The 12688-nt window shown below is 51.2% G+C and overlaps 1 protein-coding gene across 1 annotated transcript in view; it reads right to left on the bottom strand.

Annotated features, from left to right (window-relative positions):
- ACOT12 (acyl-CoA thioesterase 12) overlaps positions 1-12688 on the bottom strand; it is a 45356-nt gene that overhangs the window by 14456 nt on the left and 18212 nt on the right. The window contains exons 6-10 of the mRNA XM_002713909.5: positions 4024-4180; positions 2541-2660; positions 1556-1706; positions 581-636; positions 222-285 (exon numbers count right to left, since the gene is read on the bottom strand). Coding sequence (XP_002713955.4) covers positions 222-285; positions 581-636; positions 1556-1706; positions 2541-2660; positions 4024-4180 — 548 coding nt within the window. The remainder of the gene's footprint in view (positions 1-221; positions 286-580; positions 637-1555; positions 1707-2540; positions 2661-4023; positions 4181-12688) is intronic.

Below are 12688 nucleotides of genomic sequence, written 5' to 3' on the forward strand. Positions count from 1 at the left end.
GGTCGTCTGGGAACCATACTGGAAGTCTAACAAGACAGAGACAACTGGCTGGGCACCAGTTATGAATGGCTTGCTTTAGTGTCATTCTGAAAAGCCTGGTGATAGAATCCCCCTTTTCACCTAACCTGTGTAGACACAACCCACATCAGCTCAACAAGTGGGTTTCTGCGTTGGTGGTGACAGGGCTTTTACACCGCGTGAGCCACAGCTCAGAGGGTTACCTGCTTGCTTAGATCCCAGTGGGTGCAATGTGGAACCTCTTCTTTGTGCATAATTACGTACTTTCTGGAAAAAAAATGAAATGTTAAATAGCAGTTTCTGTCCCTCCGTTTAATGCACAGCCACCACCTTGATACTTTCTGGAACTGAAATCGGCAGTTTAAATAAAAGCTGCTCTGTCTGCAGAAAGCGGTCAGGAAGAACCGCCGTCCTGGTCAGTGCGCAGCCGGCACGGCCAGGAAACAGCATGGCCTTCTCTACTCACACGGAGGGGAGCGGAGACCCCGAGAGGGGCTTTTCCTTGTGCGGTTCCTCAGATGCAGGAGAATCCACAGCACCCTTGCTCTTTTATTTCCCTTACCTGCCTAGGCGAATTCTCTTGCGTGCAATGGCTCCCCTATAGCGCCTGAAATCATCCTTGAATAAAAAAAAAAAAAAGTAAAATCAATGAATATCTAACAGTTTGGTGATACATATCCTTATTTTGTTTTAAAAAAAAGATTTATTTATAAGGCAGAGTTACAGAGAGAGGGAGACACACACACACACACACACACACACACACAGAGATCTTCCATTTTTCCAGATGACTGCAATGGCTGGGGCTGGGCCAGGCTGAAGCAAGGACCCCAGAACTCTACCCTGGTCTCCCACATGGGTGACGGGGCCCAGGCACTTGGGCCGTCTTCTGCTGGTTCCTCAGCTGCGTTAGCAGGGAGCTGGAAGGGAAGTGGAGCAGCCGGGACTCCATCTGGCGATCTTATGAGATGCCAGTGTCGCAAGTGGCAGGTTAACCCGCTGTGCCACAGTGCTGGCCCCAACACAGTCCTTAAGTAAATCTCTGTGAAGCCAGCCCGAAAGGCTAACAGGGACACAGTATCTCTGAATTGTTCTCAAGTCAAAGAACCCACAAAGGGCTGCTGTGTAGACAAAAGTACCACCTTCACAGCTGTTTTCTTTTTATTATAAGTCTTGCGACAGAGTTGCTAGAAAAGAATGTTGGTGATACGGTAATCACAGGACAAGGAACAGACAGGGTTCCGAGGAAGGTGGAAATGGCTCAGAACTGGATGTGGGAAATGAGAGCAGGTGCAGAGGGTGTGGCAGGAGACGGCGCCGCCCACAGCAGCACAGCTGAGCCCAGGGGAGCCCCTGAGAGCCTCTGACATCTCAGCCAGTGCTCAGTGTTATCGGAGGTGGGAAAGTCTGCTTTATTTTGTATGCAGAAAACTAAAGGAAAAATCCGTGGGGGTTGCTGCAGGTGGGAACAGGAGGCGGGGAGGGAGGGCTCTGCCAACCCGGTCTGACTGTGGAAGCTCCCGCGACCATCACCGACCTCTGAGATGGGTCTGACCCTGGGAAGCGGGAGGAGTTCGCCCCTGTCGTCGACCGCGTGGTAAATGAGGAAGGCGCTGTTGATGTGCCGGCCGTGGCCGTCGGCCCACTCCTGACAGTCAAAGGCCTCCACACGCACTCCGACTTCCACGCTGCAAGGGTGAGACGGGGCCGTGGGCAGAGAACCACGCATGTCAAGCCCTCCCGCCTGCTCTCTCCGCTTCTCCAACAACAGAGGAGGAAGAAGGTGCTGGGTTTTCGCGTTGGTTCCCTGCAATCTGAGCGCTATTCTAATCCATCTTCAGGCCACTGGGCCAGCGTGTCCAGGGCTGTGAAAGCGTTTCCACCTGGCTTCCGCCTTCAGGCAGGTGACAGGCCACCTGGGGGTTCCGCGGAGCACACCTTCAGGAGCACACTTTGGTTATGGGAGGGGGTTTATACTGCCAGAGTCAAGTTCTCGTCCTTAAGAACAGTAGTTCAGCATTGTCAAAGAATCAAACGTGGAAATTAGAGGGAGACAAAGGTAGCACGTTTTTATATCTAAAATGAAAAAAAATACCAATTTAAAGCCTTTTACTCTAAAGAATAATAAAAATAACTAGAAAGTGGTGGACTTTGTGGCGGTGAGTACCGGGCCCATGATGGGTCGGTTGATGGCACAGTCACTGGGCCACTCTGGAGGGCAGGAGACAGAGTTAAACACTATGCCAAGACCACAGGCGCACACCAGGGTCACCCTGTGCCACACAGCTGCCCTAAGATCCTAAGAGACCAAAGTCCCCATCAATCACTATGCGCTCAGTGGGAGGACACCGACTTCACACATGTGCCCTCAGATTTTAAAGATGGAATGAAATTTCAAAAAAAAAAATTAGACGTAACTTGGTCCTTTTAATCCCCTTATTTACCTCCATATTTAAACAAAAATTAAAAACTATGTATGTGCAAGCTGAGTCAGCGCCCAGGAGCCTGAGAGCATGCTTTACCAGGTCTGAAAGGTATTGTTGACAATGGCATTGAAGACAAGCCGGTCTCCAACTGTGGACGGGCCCCTGAACTTGAACATGTCCACGGACTTGAGGATGGGGTGCGCGTGACACAGGCGGCTGAGGGAGACAAGAAACAAAGCACTCATTCCCTGCAGAGCCCCGGGAGTACTGAGTCAGAGCTGCTGCGGCGGGCAAGTTCTTGGCCATTTTCTGCACAAAACCTCTTCTAACTCGAGTGAGGCAGGTGACTGGATTCTGTGTGCTCACAGTGACTGCACACAAACGGCAAACCTTCAGGGAAGCACATGTCCAGGAGAAGTGGGGTCTTTCCCGAGATACTGGTACTTCTGCTCCTGGGCTAACAGACTGCTCTTGTCTGGCCCCGATGGAAGTCCCTCTGAAAAACAAGCCAGTGCCTTCTGTCCTGGTTATGTTGGTCCAACAGCCTGTGACTGCTCTCCCAGGGCTCTGTACGCCCGGTGGCAGTGGGGGACAGCTGCCAGCAGGTGCAGCTCACCGCCACTCGTTAGCTTCACGGTTAACTGACTTCACCACACACTGAAAGGTGAGCTTTTCACATCTTACAGCATTTCAGAATGCTATTTCCACAGTTTTCCACATTTTAGATTGCTACTCCTTCGGTTAAACAGCTATGCCAACACTATGCAAGCAGACTGCACCACAGCTAAGTTATATTGCAAGTCTTGATGACAGAACATGTCTGAGAGCTGCACTGTCATTAGGAGTGACAATCTCATTTTTAAAACAAGGCTTCTTGTACTGTGCACAATTCACAGAAAGGATAACTACAGGTTTCTTTTTTTTTCTTTTTTTTTTTTTTTTTGACAGGCAGAGTGGACAGTGAGAGAGAGAGACAGAGAGAAAGGTCTTCCTTTGCCGTTGGTTCACCCTCCAATGGCCGCCGCGGCCGGCGCGCTGCGGCCGGCGCACCGCGCTGATCCGATGGCAGGAGCCAGGAGCCAGGTGCTTCTCCTGGTCTCCCATGGGGTGCAGGGCCCAAGCACCTGGGCCATCCTCCACTGCACTCCCGGGCCACAGCAGAGGGCTGGCCTGGAAGAGGGGCAACCGGGACAGAATCCGGCGCCCCGACCGGGACTAGAACCCGGTGTGCCGGCGCCGCTAGGCGGAGGATTAGCCTAGTGAGCCGCGGCGCCGGCTAACTACAGGTTTCTAACTACAGACATATCTGTAGATATCACAAGGTCAGTATTCAGAATACAGATTCCAAACTCTTGTTTCATTTTCACTTTTGAGTGAAGAAATTAACATTGACCTTTGCACCAAGGACGGATCAATCCTAAGGCAAGCAACCAAATGACTGATAACTTCCTGGGTGTGGTAGGAGGCGCCCTTTCCTCAGCCCGTCGTCCCCTGACCCCCAACTGGCCCAGCTCATCCTGACTTTCCATTTTCTCCCCACTGGTCCTAAAGCAGCAAGCTGAGGTCAGAAGTTAGGAACCTTGCAGAAACAGCAGCCACCGTCTCCATCCAGGCCATGATCTGGCCACCAAATGTGTTTCCGTGGTGGTTTGCGTGGGGCGGGAGGACAAGTTCAACGCTCTGGGCAGAGGTGCCCCTGGTGGACACCGTCCCTTCTTCTTCAGCAGAAACTGGATCTGAAAGTGCAAAACGGTCGTGACAGTGGGGTCCCCTGCGGGGCCATCCTCCTCCCTAGCAGCACACTCAATGCTGGGGCTTTTGTTCGCAAAAACTTAAAGCTGAGTACTGTGGAGTGAAGGTCATCCAAACAGCGGGTTTCCACAGTGAATTGGGCTAAGATAAGGGCCTTTAGGAGAGCGAGTTCCAACCATCTAACAAGTTCATCAGAATCCTGACGGACAGAATAGTTACATGTGGACTTGCGTGGTTTGAGTGGTGGAAGGGCAGGTTAGGAGAGGAGCTGTCAGGAATTACAAGGGGGACAGGTGCGTCCTTGTGTTGACGCTGTGTTCATGGGTGAAGAGTTACGTCAACACTTGCCAAATTGCATCTTTAAATATGAGACGTTTGTCATGTGCCAATTACACCTCAATAAAGTGGCTGAGAGTAAAGGAATCAGAGGCCTGAAAGGGCACAGACACCAAGAGACAGGTGCACTGTGGACTTCGGCAGGGGAACACGGCTCCCTGGGGAAGCAGTCTTGGGACAGACTAGGTTGGAAGCAGGAAAGACACCGTCCACAGCGTTTCTCAAAGCCTCCTGTTTGCCTGGAATCCTGTTTGCTTCACTTACTGACAAATTGGTTTTTACTCTCAACAACAGGGAAATCAGTCTCTCTGGCTGCAAAGCAGTAAAATGCACTGGGTTATGCTTCCTGCATCTCTGAGGGGAGTCATCAGCCAGTCTGCCGTCTCCGGTGCTCTCAGGGGACGTGGGGGAAGACGTACACGCCAGAAACAGAGCTGAGCGTGCTATGTGAAAGTTGAGCTGTGCCCAGCTCTTGCTGTAATGACAGCTGACCAGGGCCTGAACAGTCATTCCTGGCACAAGCCCGTCTAGGTACATGTAAGAAGTATGGCTACAGATCTCTAATGCCACTTGCTAACAGAAATTCTGTTAAAATTTATTCAATTTATTTGAGAGAAGATAGACAGATTAATTTTCCATCTGCTGTAACAGGGCTGGGCTAGCCAAAGTCAGGAGCCAGGAACTCAATCCAGGTCTCCCATGTGGGAGGCAGGGACCCAACACCTAAGCTGCCTCCTAGGGTGCTAATTAGCAGGCAGCTTGATCAGAGCAGGGCCAGACCTTGGAGACTAGGGACTCTGATTAGGATGTGGTCATTCCAAGTAGCATCCCTTCACTGCTGTGCCAAATGTCTGCCTCCAGTGGAATTTTTAGATTTGCAATTAGATCACCCCATTGATCATTTGTTCCCAGGCTTCAAACAGGTTGGAAGCATCCCACTGTTCCAGTACAAAACCCCAAATCCTGCTGTGGCCTCAAGTCCCTCGTCCTGTCCGACTTCTGCTTCCCTCTCCAGCCCCACTGGTCTGAATGCCACTACCACCACCACCAACCTCACCATATCCTCCCACTGTCTCTGCGCCAGTCACGTGGGTCTTTCCCCAGTGGTTCCAAGGGAGTGCTGTCTTCAACATCATGGTACTTGCACATGTCCCCTCTGCCTGCGGCTGTCCCCTCTGGCCAACAGCACCACCTGTCCCACTCCCAGTCATCCTGACACCCCCAGTCAGTTCCTCCACGGACCTCTATTGTAAAGCTCTAGTTGTATGCTTGTTTGTGTGGGCATCGATTGTCTGACTCACTAGAGCCTACGCTCCTTGGGGCAGGAACTAAGAAATGCTTTTAATGTTGATTCCTGAACTTGGGTCTTCACCAGGTATTTGTTGAGTGAATGAATACGTGAGTGAACTCACCCCACTTCACAGGCATGGTGCTTACCCTCGACAGAACATTCCTAAGTAAAAAATGCAGGGTTGCGCTGCGATGTCTGTCTTGTGTGCTAAGTGAACTGCCATCTCGATGGTGACTAACAGGACTGACTCTGACGGCGCTGACTGCAGTCTGAGTTTTTCCTTCTAAGTCACGGAGGCTGAGCCAAAGGCGGGCCGACGGCACGGAGGCCGTTACTTCTCACCGCTGACAACCACCGCAACCACGGCATGCCCACACGCAGATGAGGGCCTGGGTCCAGGACCGCTTTCTCCAAGGCTGCCAGCTAACACTCCTGGAGTCTCCAGACTCCCATCGGAGGCACATCTTGCTGTGACCCCACTCTGCGAGATTTCACCCTGAACAGGCGTCAGCCGCCAGAGGCTCTGCTGGGGTGAAAAGCCCTCTGCGGGCGGCCTGGCCGTATCTGGACCATGGAGCACCACCCTAAGGGGCCTGCTGCCTGGCCACACAGACAGCTTCCTTCATGGACACACTGGTTCATTCCCAGCACTTCGCACCCAAGTAATTTCCTTTTACCTATTTTCCCTATCCTTTCATATATTCCTTTTGTTTGTTTTCACTTGTTCTGTTTTGTGTTTGGGGGGGGTGGGGTGGGTTTTTTTTGGCTTGCAATAAAAAATTAACTTGGGAACTATCTTCGTCTCGTCCGACTTGCCATTTCATTAAAGGACAAAAGGTCTTGCTCCTCTTGGAAAAACAATAATCTTCAACCTTGAAGTTGTCACCAGGTGTTGGGGACACTGGGCCCTCTTGGCTGGCCCAGAACAACTTGTGTCACCTTCGACGGGGGCCAGCTGTCGCTGAGAGCTCCAGTTCCTCATCTTTTTTGCTTAAAATAGTATCACTAGACACTCAACTGCTCCTGGTTTAGTTGGTGGAAAACTATCTCATGCTGGTTACAGCTGAGAGTCCCTAACCCAAAAACTGGAAATACAAAATGCTCCACACTCTGAAACATTCTGAGGGCTGACAGAACGCCACCGCTGACTTTTCCTAGTGGGTCACAGATGAAATACAGGTGCACTAAGCATACTGGATAAAACAGCCTGCAGGCCGTGTATACGAGGTGTACGTAAAACATGCATGAATGTCGTGGTGAGACTTGTGCCCCACACCCCTCACTGTGTGTATGCAGATAGTCTAAAACCTGCAACACTTTTAGCCACAACCATTCCAGATAAGACTTGATCTTTAATTGCACATCTCTTGTGACCAATGACTTCTGACATCTCTCTGTGGGTTTGGTAAACATTCTTGTCACCCCTAATGAATGTCCCTCTGCATCATCTGCTTGTCATTTGCTGCTCTCCTACTTCGGAGCGGCTATGCGTTCAGCTTCGCACTGTCTATATCTCCTAACCTCTCTCAGCTCTTTGCCATGTTTTTGCCTATCAGGATTCACTCTAGGTATCTGCTGTTAACTTCACTGTGTTTAAATTTTAATAAGTATATATTCTTTATAGTAATTCTCTTTGCTTCTTTGTCCATCCTTCAAGGTCATTTTTGTTGTCCTGCATCATACTTTTGGTACTCTTTTATTTCTAAAGCACATTAACATTCTGACTTTATACTCTTCATACGGCAAATTCAACGCCTGCTACCTCTGTGGGCCTCTCCAGATCTTGAGTGAGTGGTATGTCTTGCACACCGCAGCGCCTTAGTAACTCTCGCCTTTCATGTTCTCTGACTAGGAGCTCACACCTGGGATCCTTAAACGAAAATTCCTGGGGTCTGGGACTACATTTCCCCATGAGAAAACTGCGTTGGCTGCTGCTGCTCCCGGGGTCTGACAACACCCTGCACGAGCCGAAGCTCACTGAGTCCACTTCAGTGCAAACAGACCATGTGACTCCAACAGCAAATCCGCAGGAGGGTGCACGCCTCACACAATCCTCAAACGGAACTTCTTTCCCATTCTGGGCTGAGGCTGAGACAGGAACGCTTCCCTACCACAGCTCTCTGGAGGGTGGGGCTTTTCTAGTGGACTCACTGAGGGCATCGTTTTTGAAGGCCACGGCTGCCTAGGAGGTCCTCTGACCCACCTCCCACTGGGCACAGAGCCCTGGCTTTGCTGGGCACAGTCTGCTTAGCACAAGCACTGCTCCTCAGACACGGGTCCTCCGGGCAGTCACCAGAGTTAGCCCGTGCCTACTCTGCCCACTGGTGCCTCCCAGGCATTGCTGGACTTCAAGGTTTTCCCTTCTTTTTCTGACTGCTGAGTTCTGTTTACAAAGGCGTCTGGCAACGTTTGCCTAGGATTATGGTTTTCCCAAACGTGAAGGCCAAGACATTATTATAATCAACACTGGCTTACTTCCTAAAGTGATCTTAGAAAGGATGCAAAACCGTAACCCCCTCCATACACTCTCTCTTCTTTTTATTGAATTAAATGCATAATGATCCAAAAACTAAACTAGCATTGATATTTGTCTGGCAAAAATCAGATACTCAAATGGCACATCCTGTAAAAAATAACGTAATACAAACTGTCTCTAAAATATACTGCTAAATGAAAACACTCGAAGCTTGTAACTGGGGGAACGCTGCTACACTATGTGTTGGCATGGGGGTGCACGTATGAGTGCGTGTGTGTGTGTGCACACGTGTGTGTACACGTGTGTGCACACGTCTGTGCAAACTGTGTGACTGCAGACACAGATGGGAGGCATAACTTTTACCCTGTGCGTAGACTATCAATTTAATAATAATTTAAAAATAACTTTAAGATTAAAAAAACTGAGAAGGTCTTAACCTAAGTGTAGAAGGCATCTCCTTTTATGAGGCCACTCACGTCCCACAAGGATTTAGCTATCAGCTATGCCATGTTTGCAGAAATACCCTGGGTGGGGGTGACTTTGGTGCAGAGTTTGCCTATTTGCAGGTAATGGCTAACTAAAGGTAAAATAGGGTTTCCCATTCAGAAAGCAGCTCTGCTCCCAGCTCTGCTGTGAGTACAGTAAACAGAACTGACCCTTCCTGCGGGTTGTGCCCGGCCAAGCTCAACGCCTGTACTTTGGATGTCCTGAAAGTGTTGTGTCACCAGCCTGTTTGGGCAACTTGACTTTCATCCCACATTTTAGGTCAGGCTCTTTCACCTGAAACCAGGTCATTGCAGCCCGTTTTCTTTCTGCGGATTCGGAAACAACCACCCAGGAGAACGCTCTCAGGATCTACACTGAAAATGCTTCCAATTTTAAGTTTTCCCTATACACCAGGCTTCTGAACAACACAGCAGTACAAGAGCACACCCAGAAATGTCTTCCTTCTGCCAAATCCCATCTCATCATTTGCTCTTTCCTTCTGAAAGTGTATAACCTAATTCCAGTTTCTCACTGCTCCAACAATACTCACTGCCGTCACTCAACACTTGGGAAACCGTTTAATCTTTCATGTCTGATATTTCAGCCAATGTAGAAGCCTGAATTTCCAAGAACATGGCTCAGTAAGAGAGCTGAACATATCTGGCCAGTGAAAAGCAAGCTCCTTCAGAACCAAGGTATCAGCAGCTGAACCACGCACCACAGCAACCAGAAGTGTCAGGTCTAAGCCTTCCACTCCGTGACAGGAACTGCTTTTAAGTGCTTAGATACATTTGGGGGTCTGGGGGTTAGTACAATTTTCAAAAAGAACAAACCAATGGAGTTAGATTAAAATTACATTTTGTGCTAAGGATTGTAGAATAATTTATTTTAAGGAAGATTAAATAGAATAATGATAAAAGCAGAGTTTAAAACGTCTAAAGGGACTGGCATTGTGACACAGTGGGTTACGCCGTGGCCCACGCTGCTGACTTACCACACGGGTGCTCCTCCTGCAACCCAGCTTGCCGCTAATGTGCCTGGGAAAGCAGCAGAAGATGGCCCAAGTGCCTGAGTTGCTGCCACCCACGTGGGAGACCTGGATGAAGCTTCTGGCTCCTGGCTTCAGCCTGGCCCAGCCATGGCCATTGTAGCCATTTGAGGAGTGAACCCAACCAGCAGATGGAAGATCTCCTTCTTGCTCATTCTCTCCCTTTCTGCCTTTCAGATAAATACGCCTTTAAAATAAAAGCCAAAATGTCTACAGATCTAAAGTGAGCCAGGCCTGTGGTCGTGATGTGGACAACCTGGCACTGAGCTGGAACTCACGTCTCGCTCGCTGAATGCAGACTGTGTGTGTCAGCAGCTGACTCAGAAGCGTCCAGCGCCACGTGTGCCCTCTGTGTGTGGCATCACACTGTCTACTGGTGCACCTTGTACACACAGCCAGCGAGTTCACCCGGCTCATGCTGCCTTTGGGGCAAGGGCACAGAGAAGGCTCAGGTCACCGCCCTCCTGAGCGCTCCCAATCGGACTCACCCCTCCAAGTCAGGCCGGAGCAGCAAGCCCCTCGCTCCTCCCAGGACAGACACACAGCAACTGGCAAGGCGCAGAAGCACCGGTCTGACGTCCCTCCCAGACTCTCACCCCAGCCCCAGCCCCTGGGAGCCAGGCCACATTCCTCCTGTCTGAAAAGGAGCGCCCTGTGCCCTGGAGGGCCCCTCTGTCTCCAAGCCGTCTCTCATCCTTCACAGTCGTGTTCCTTCCAAGTACGGCCTTCCGACAGGCACACCAGCCCCTCCTGTGGACAGGCGCCTCTCCAGCAACAGTGAGATAGCACCTTCTCCGTGCCCCACGCAGGGCCCACGGAGCTACTCTATGGGGGGCCTTCAAAACGCTTGTGGGAAAGGGACACATCTTTCAGTCCCACTTTCCCATAAACTTCTGGGGCCACCCGCCCATGACCTCATTTCATCCTCATGCCAACCTTCTACTGAAATGCGCTCATTAGTGCTGCTTTACATTGCCATTTTGATTGTTTTGTTTTCACCTTGCCTCAGTGAGCTCAGAGGAGCAATGGCAGAGGTCTTGGTTACAGGCAGCGAGAGTTGTGAATAAGAAAACAGAAAGAGTGACTTCAGACTGGCCAGGGCCCACCAGCTGCAGGACCCAAGCTCAGGTGTAAATGAGCCACATCTCTGGGTGGTGGCTGTGGGTGAGTGGTGGACAGAGGGCCCTGTTCTCCGTGAGGTCAGTTCTCAAAACCAGGAAGGAACAGGCCCCACCTGTGATATCCCAAGTGCGGGAAAACACCCTGCGAGAATGGTGTTCCCGCCAAATGCCAATGCTACTTCCCACTGGTATAGAGAACACCTAGTGGCTTACTTCAACCTTTTTCTTAAAGGCAAGTAGTACAGTTTTAATGAGGTGGAAGGCTTTTTAAAAAATATAAGGGGCCAGTTTTGTGGTGTAACAGGCTAAGCTGGGACCTGCGATACCAGCATCTGACAGGGTGCTGATTCATGTCCCAGCTTCTCTGTGTTGGATCCTGCTCTCTGGATCAGAAAGCACTGGAAGATGGACCCAGCGTCTGGGCCCTTGCCACCCACATGGATGGCCTGGATGAAGCTCCAGGACCCTGGCTTCAGTCTGGCCCAGCCCTGGTCATTGCAGCCACGTGGGGAGTGAGCCAGCAGATGGGACATCTCTTTCTGTCTCTCCTTTCTCTGTAACTCTGTTTTTCAAATAAAATATTTTTTAAAGACAATAAAACTAAAATTAGAAAAATAATAATAGTGTGAAAAGGCAGGCTGTTGAGATCAGAGTAAAAGCACTTGCTCTTAACAGCTGTGTCGGATGTCTGAGTCTTCCTAAGACACCTTAGACTTCTGCTTGCTAGCCTGAGTAAGAGTCTGGCCGCCTTCTCTCTTCCCTGGCTGCCTCGGCTTTGTCTCTGAGGGCTGTCTTGTCTGTCTCAGGGCCTCCCTCTGCTCTGGCTGCTGCATTTGCACACAGATTTTGGTACCGAATGGAGACTCACTCTGCTGGACACTGTCATGAGGATCAGGTCCTCCTTCCGGAAACGTAACTTGGCAACGCTGCTGCCCCTTAAAGCTTGCAAATAAATAGGTTTCCACGCGTTCTCCCTCCTTCCTTATTGACCAGTCGTCCTGGGGTCACCTGGGGCCAGGGCCCAGTGGTTCTGAGTCTGAGAGAGAGAGTCCTAGAGCATCCCTGGTCCCTCGATCTCCAGGTGCTCACAGCAGAAGATGGAGAACACCTCTTTCCCACCCCAGCCCCAGCCCCAGCGATCTCTACAGCTCGGCCCAGGAGCCAGGATGCCGAGGGCCAGTGCAGCGCCACACCTGTCCTGCTGGGGCTCCCTCTTCCCGCCAGGCATGCACACCTCCCTCTCAGTCGCCTAAGAACTCACATGTCCTTGGCCTTTGTCTCCTAACTCCGCTTCCTGTGCCTTCCTTCAGTCGAGGGGGCTCGGACTTTCTCTGAGCTCCCCCTGCTCTCCTGGGTGGTGCCCCCTCCCCTCTTCCATGGTGCCCCACACCATGGCATCTGTGGTCAGACACCGGGGCATTGCGCCATTCTTGCCCCACCAGGCCTCAAAGACCAGGAGAAATCAGTGCCTGAGCGTTAAGAAAGGGCCCGGGAAAACCCAGGGCTACATGGGAAGTGCCAGGAGAGAGCAGCGGGATCTTGGCTTTTCATTCACTGCCAGCCTCTTTCCCACCGCCCGGCGCCTGTAAAGCCCCATCCCACCCTGGGGAGCCACACTGACTACTCCCCAGTGATCCCCAGTCCCTCACTGGAACGTCCCGCCCCGCCCGGTCAGGAGACCCGAGGGGCCAGCCCCCGCCTCCAGCGACAGGTGTGCCCCACAGGCCTGCCTTC

Source organism: Oryctolagus cuniculus, chromosome 14, assembly GCF_964237555.1.
Source record: "Oryctolagus cuniculus chromosome 14, mOryCun1.1, whole genome shotgun sequence".
NCBI classification, from domain to species: Eukaryota; Metazoa; Chordata; class Mammalia; order Lagomorpha; family Leporidae; genus Oryctolagus; species Oryctolagus cuniculus.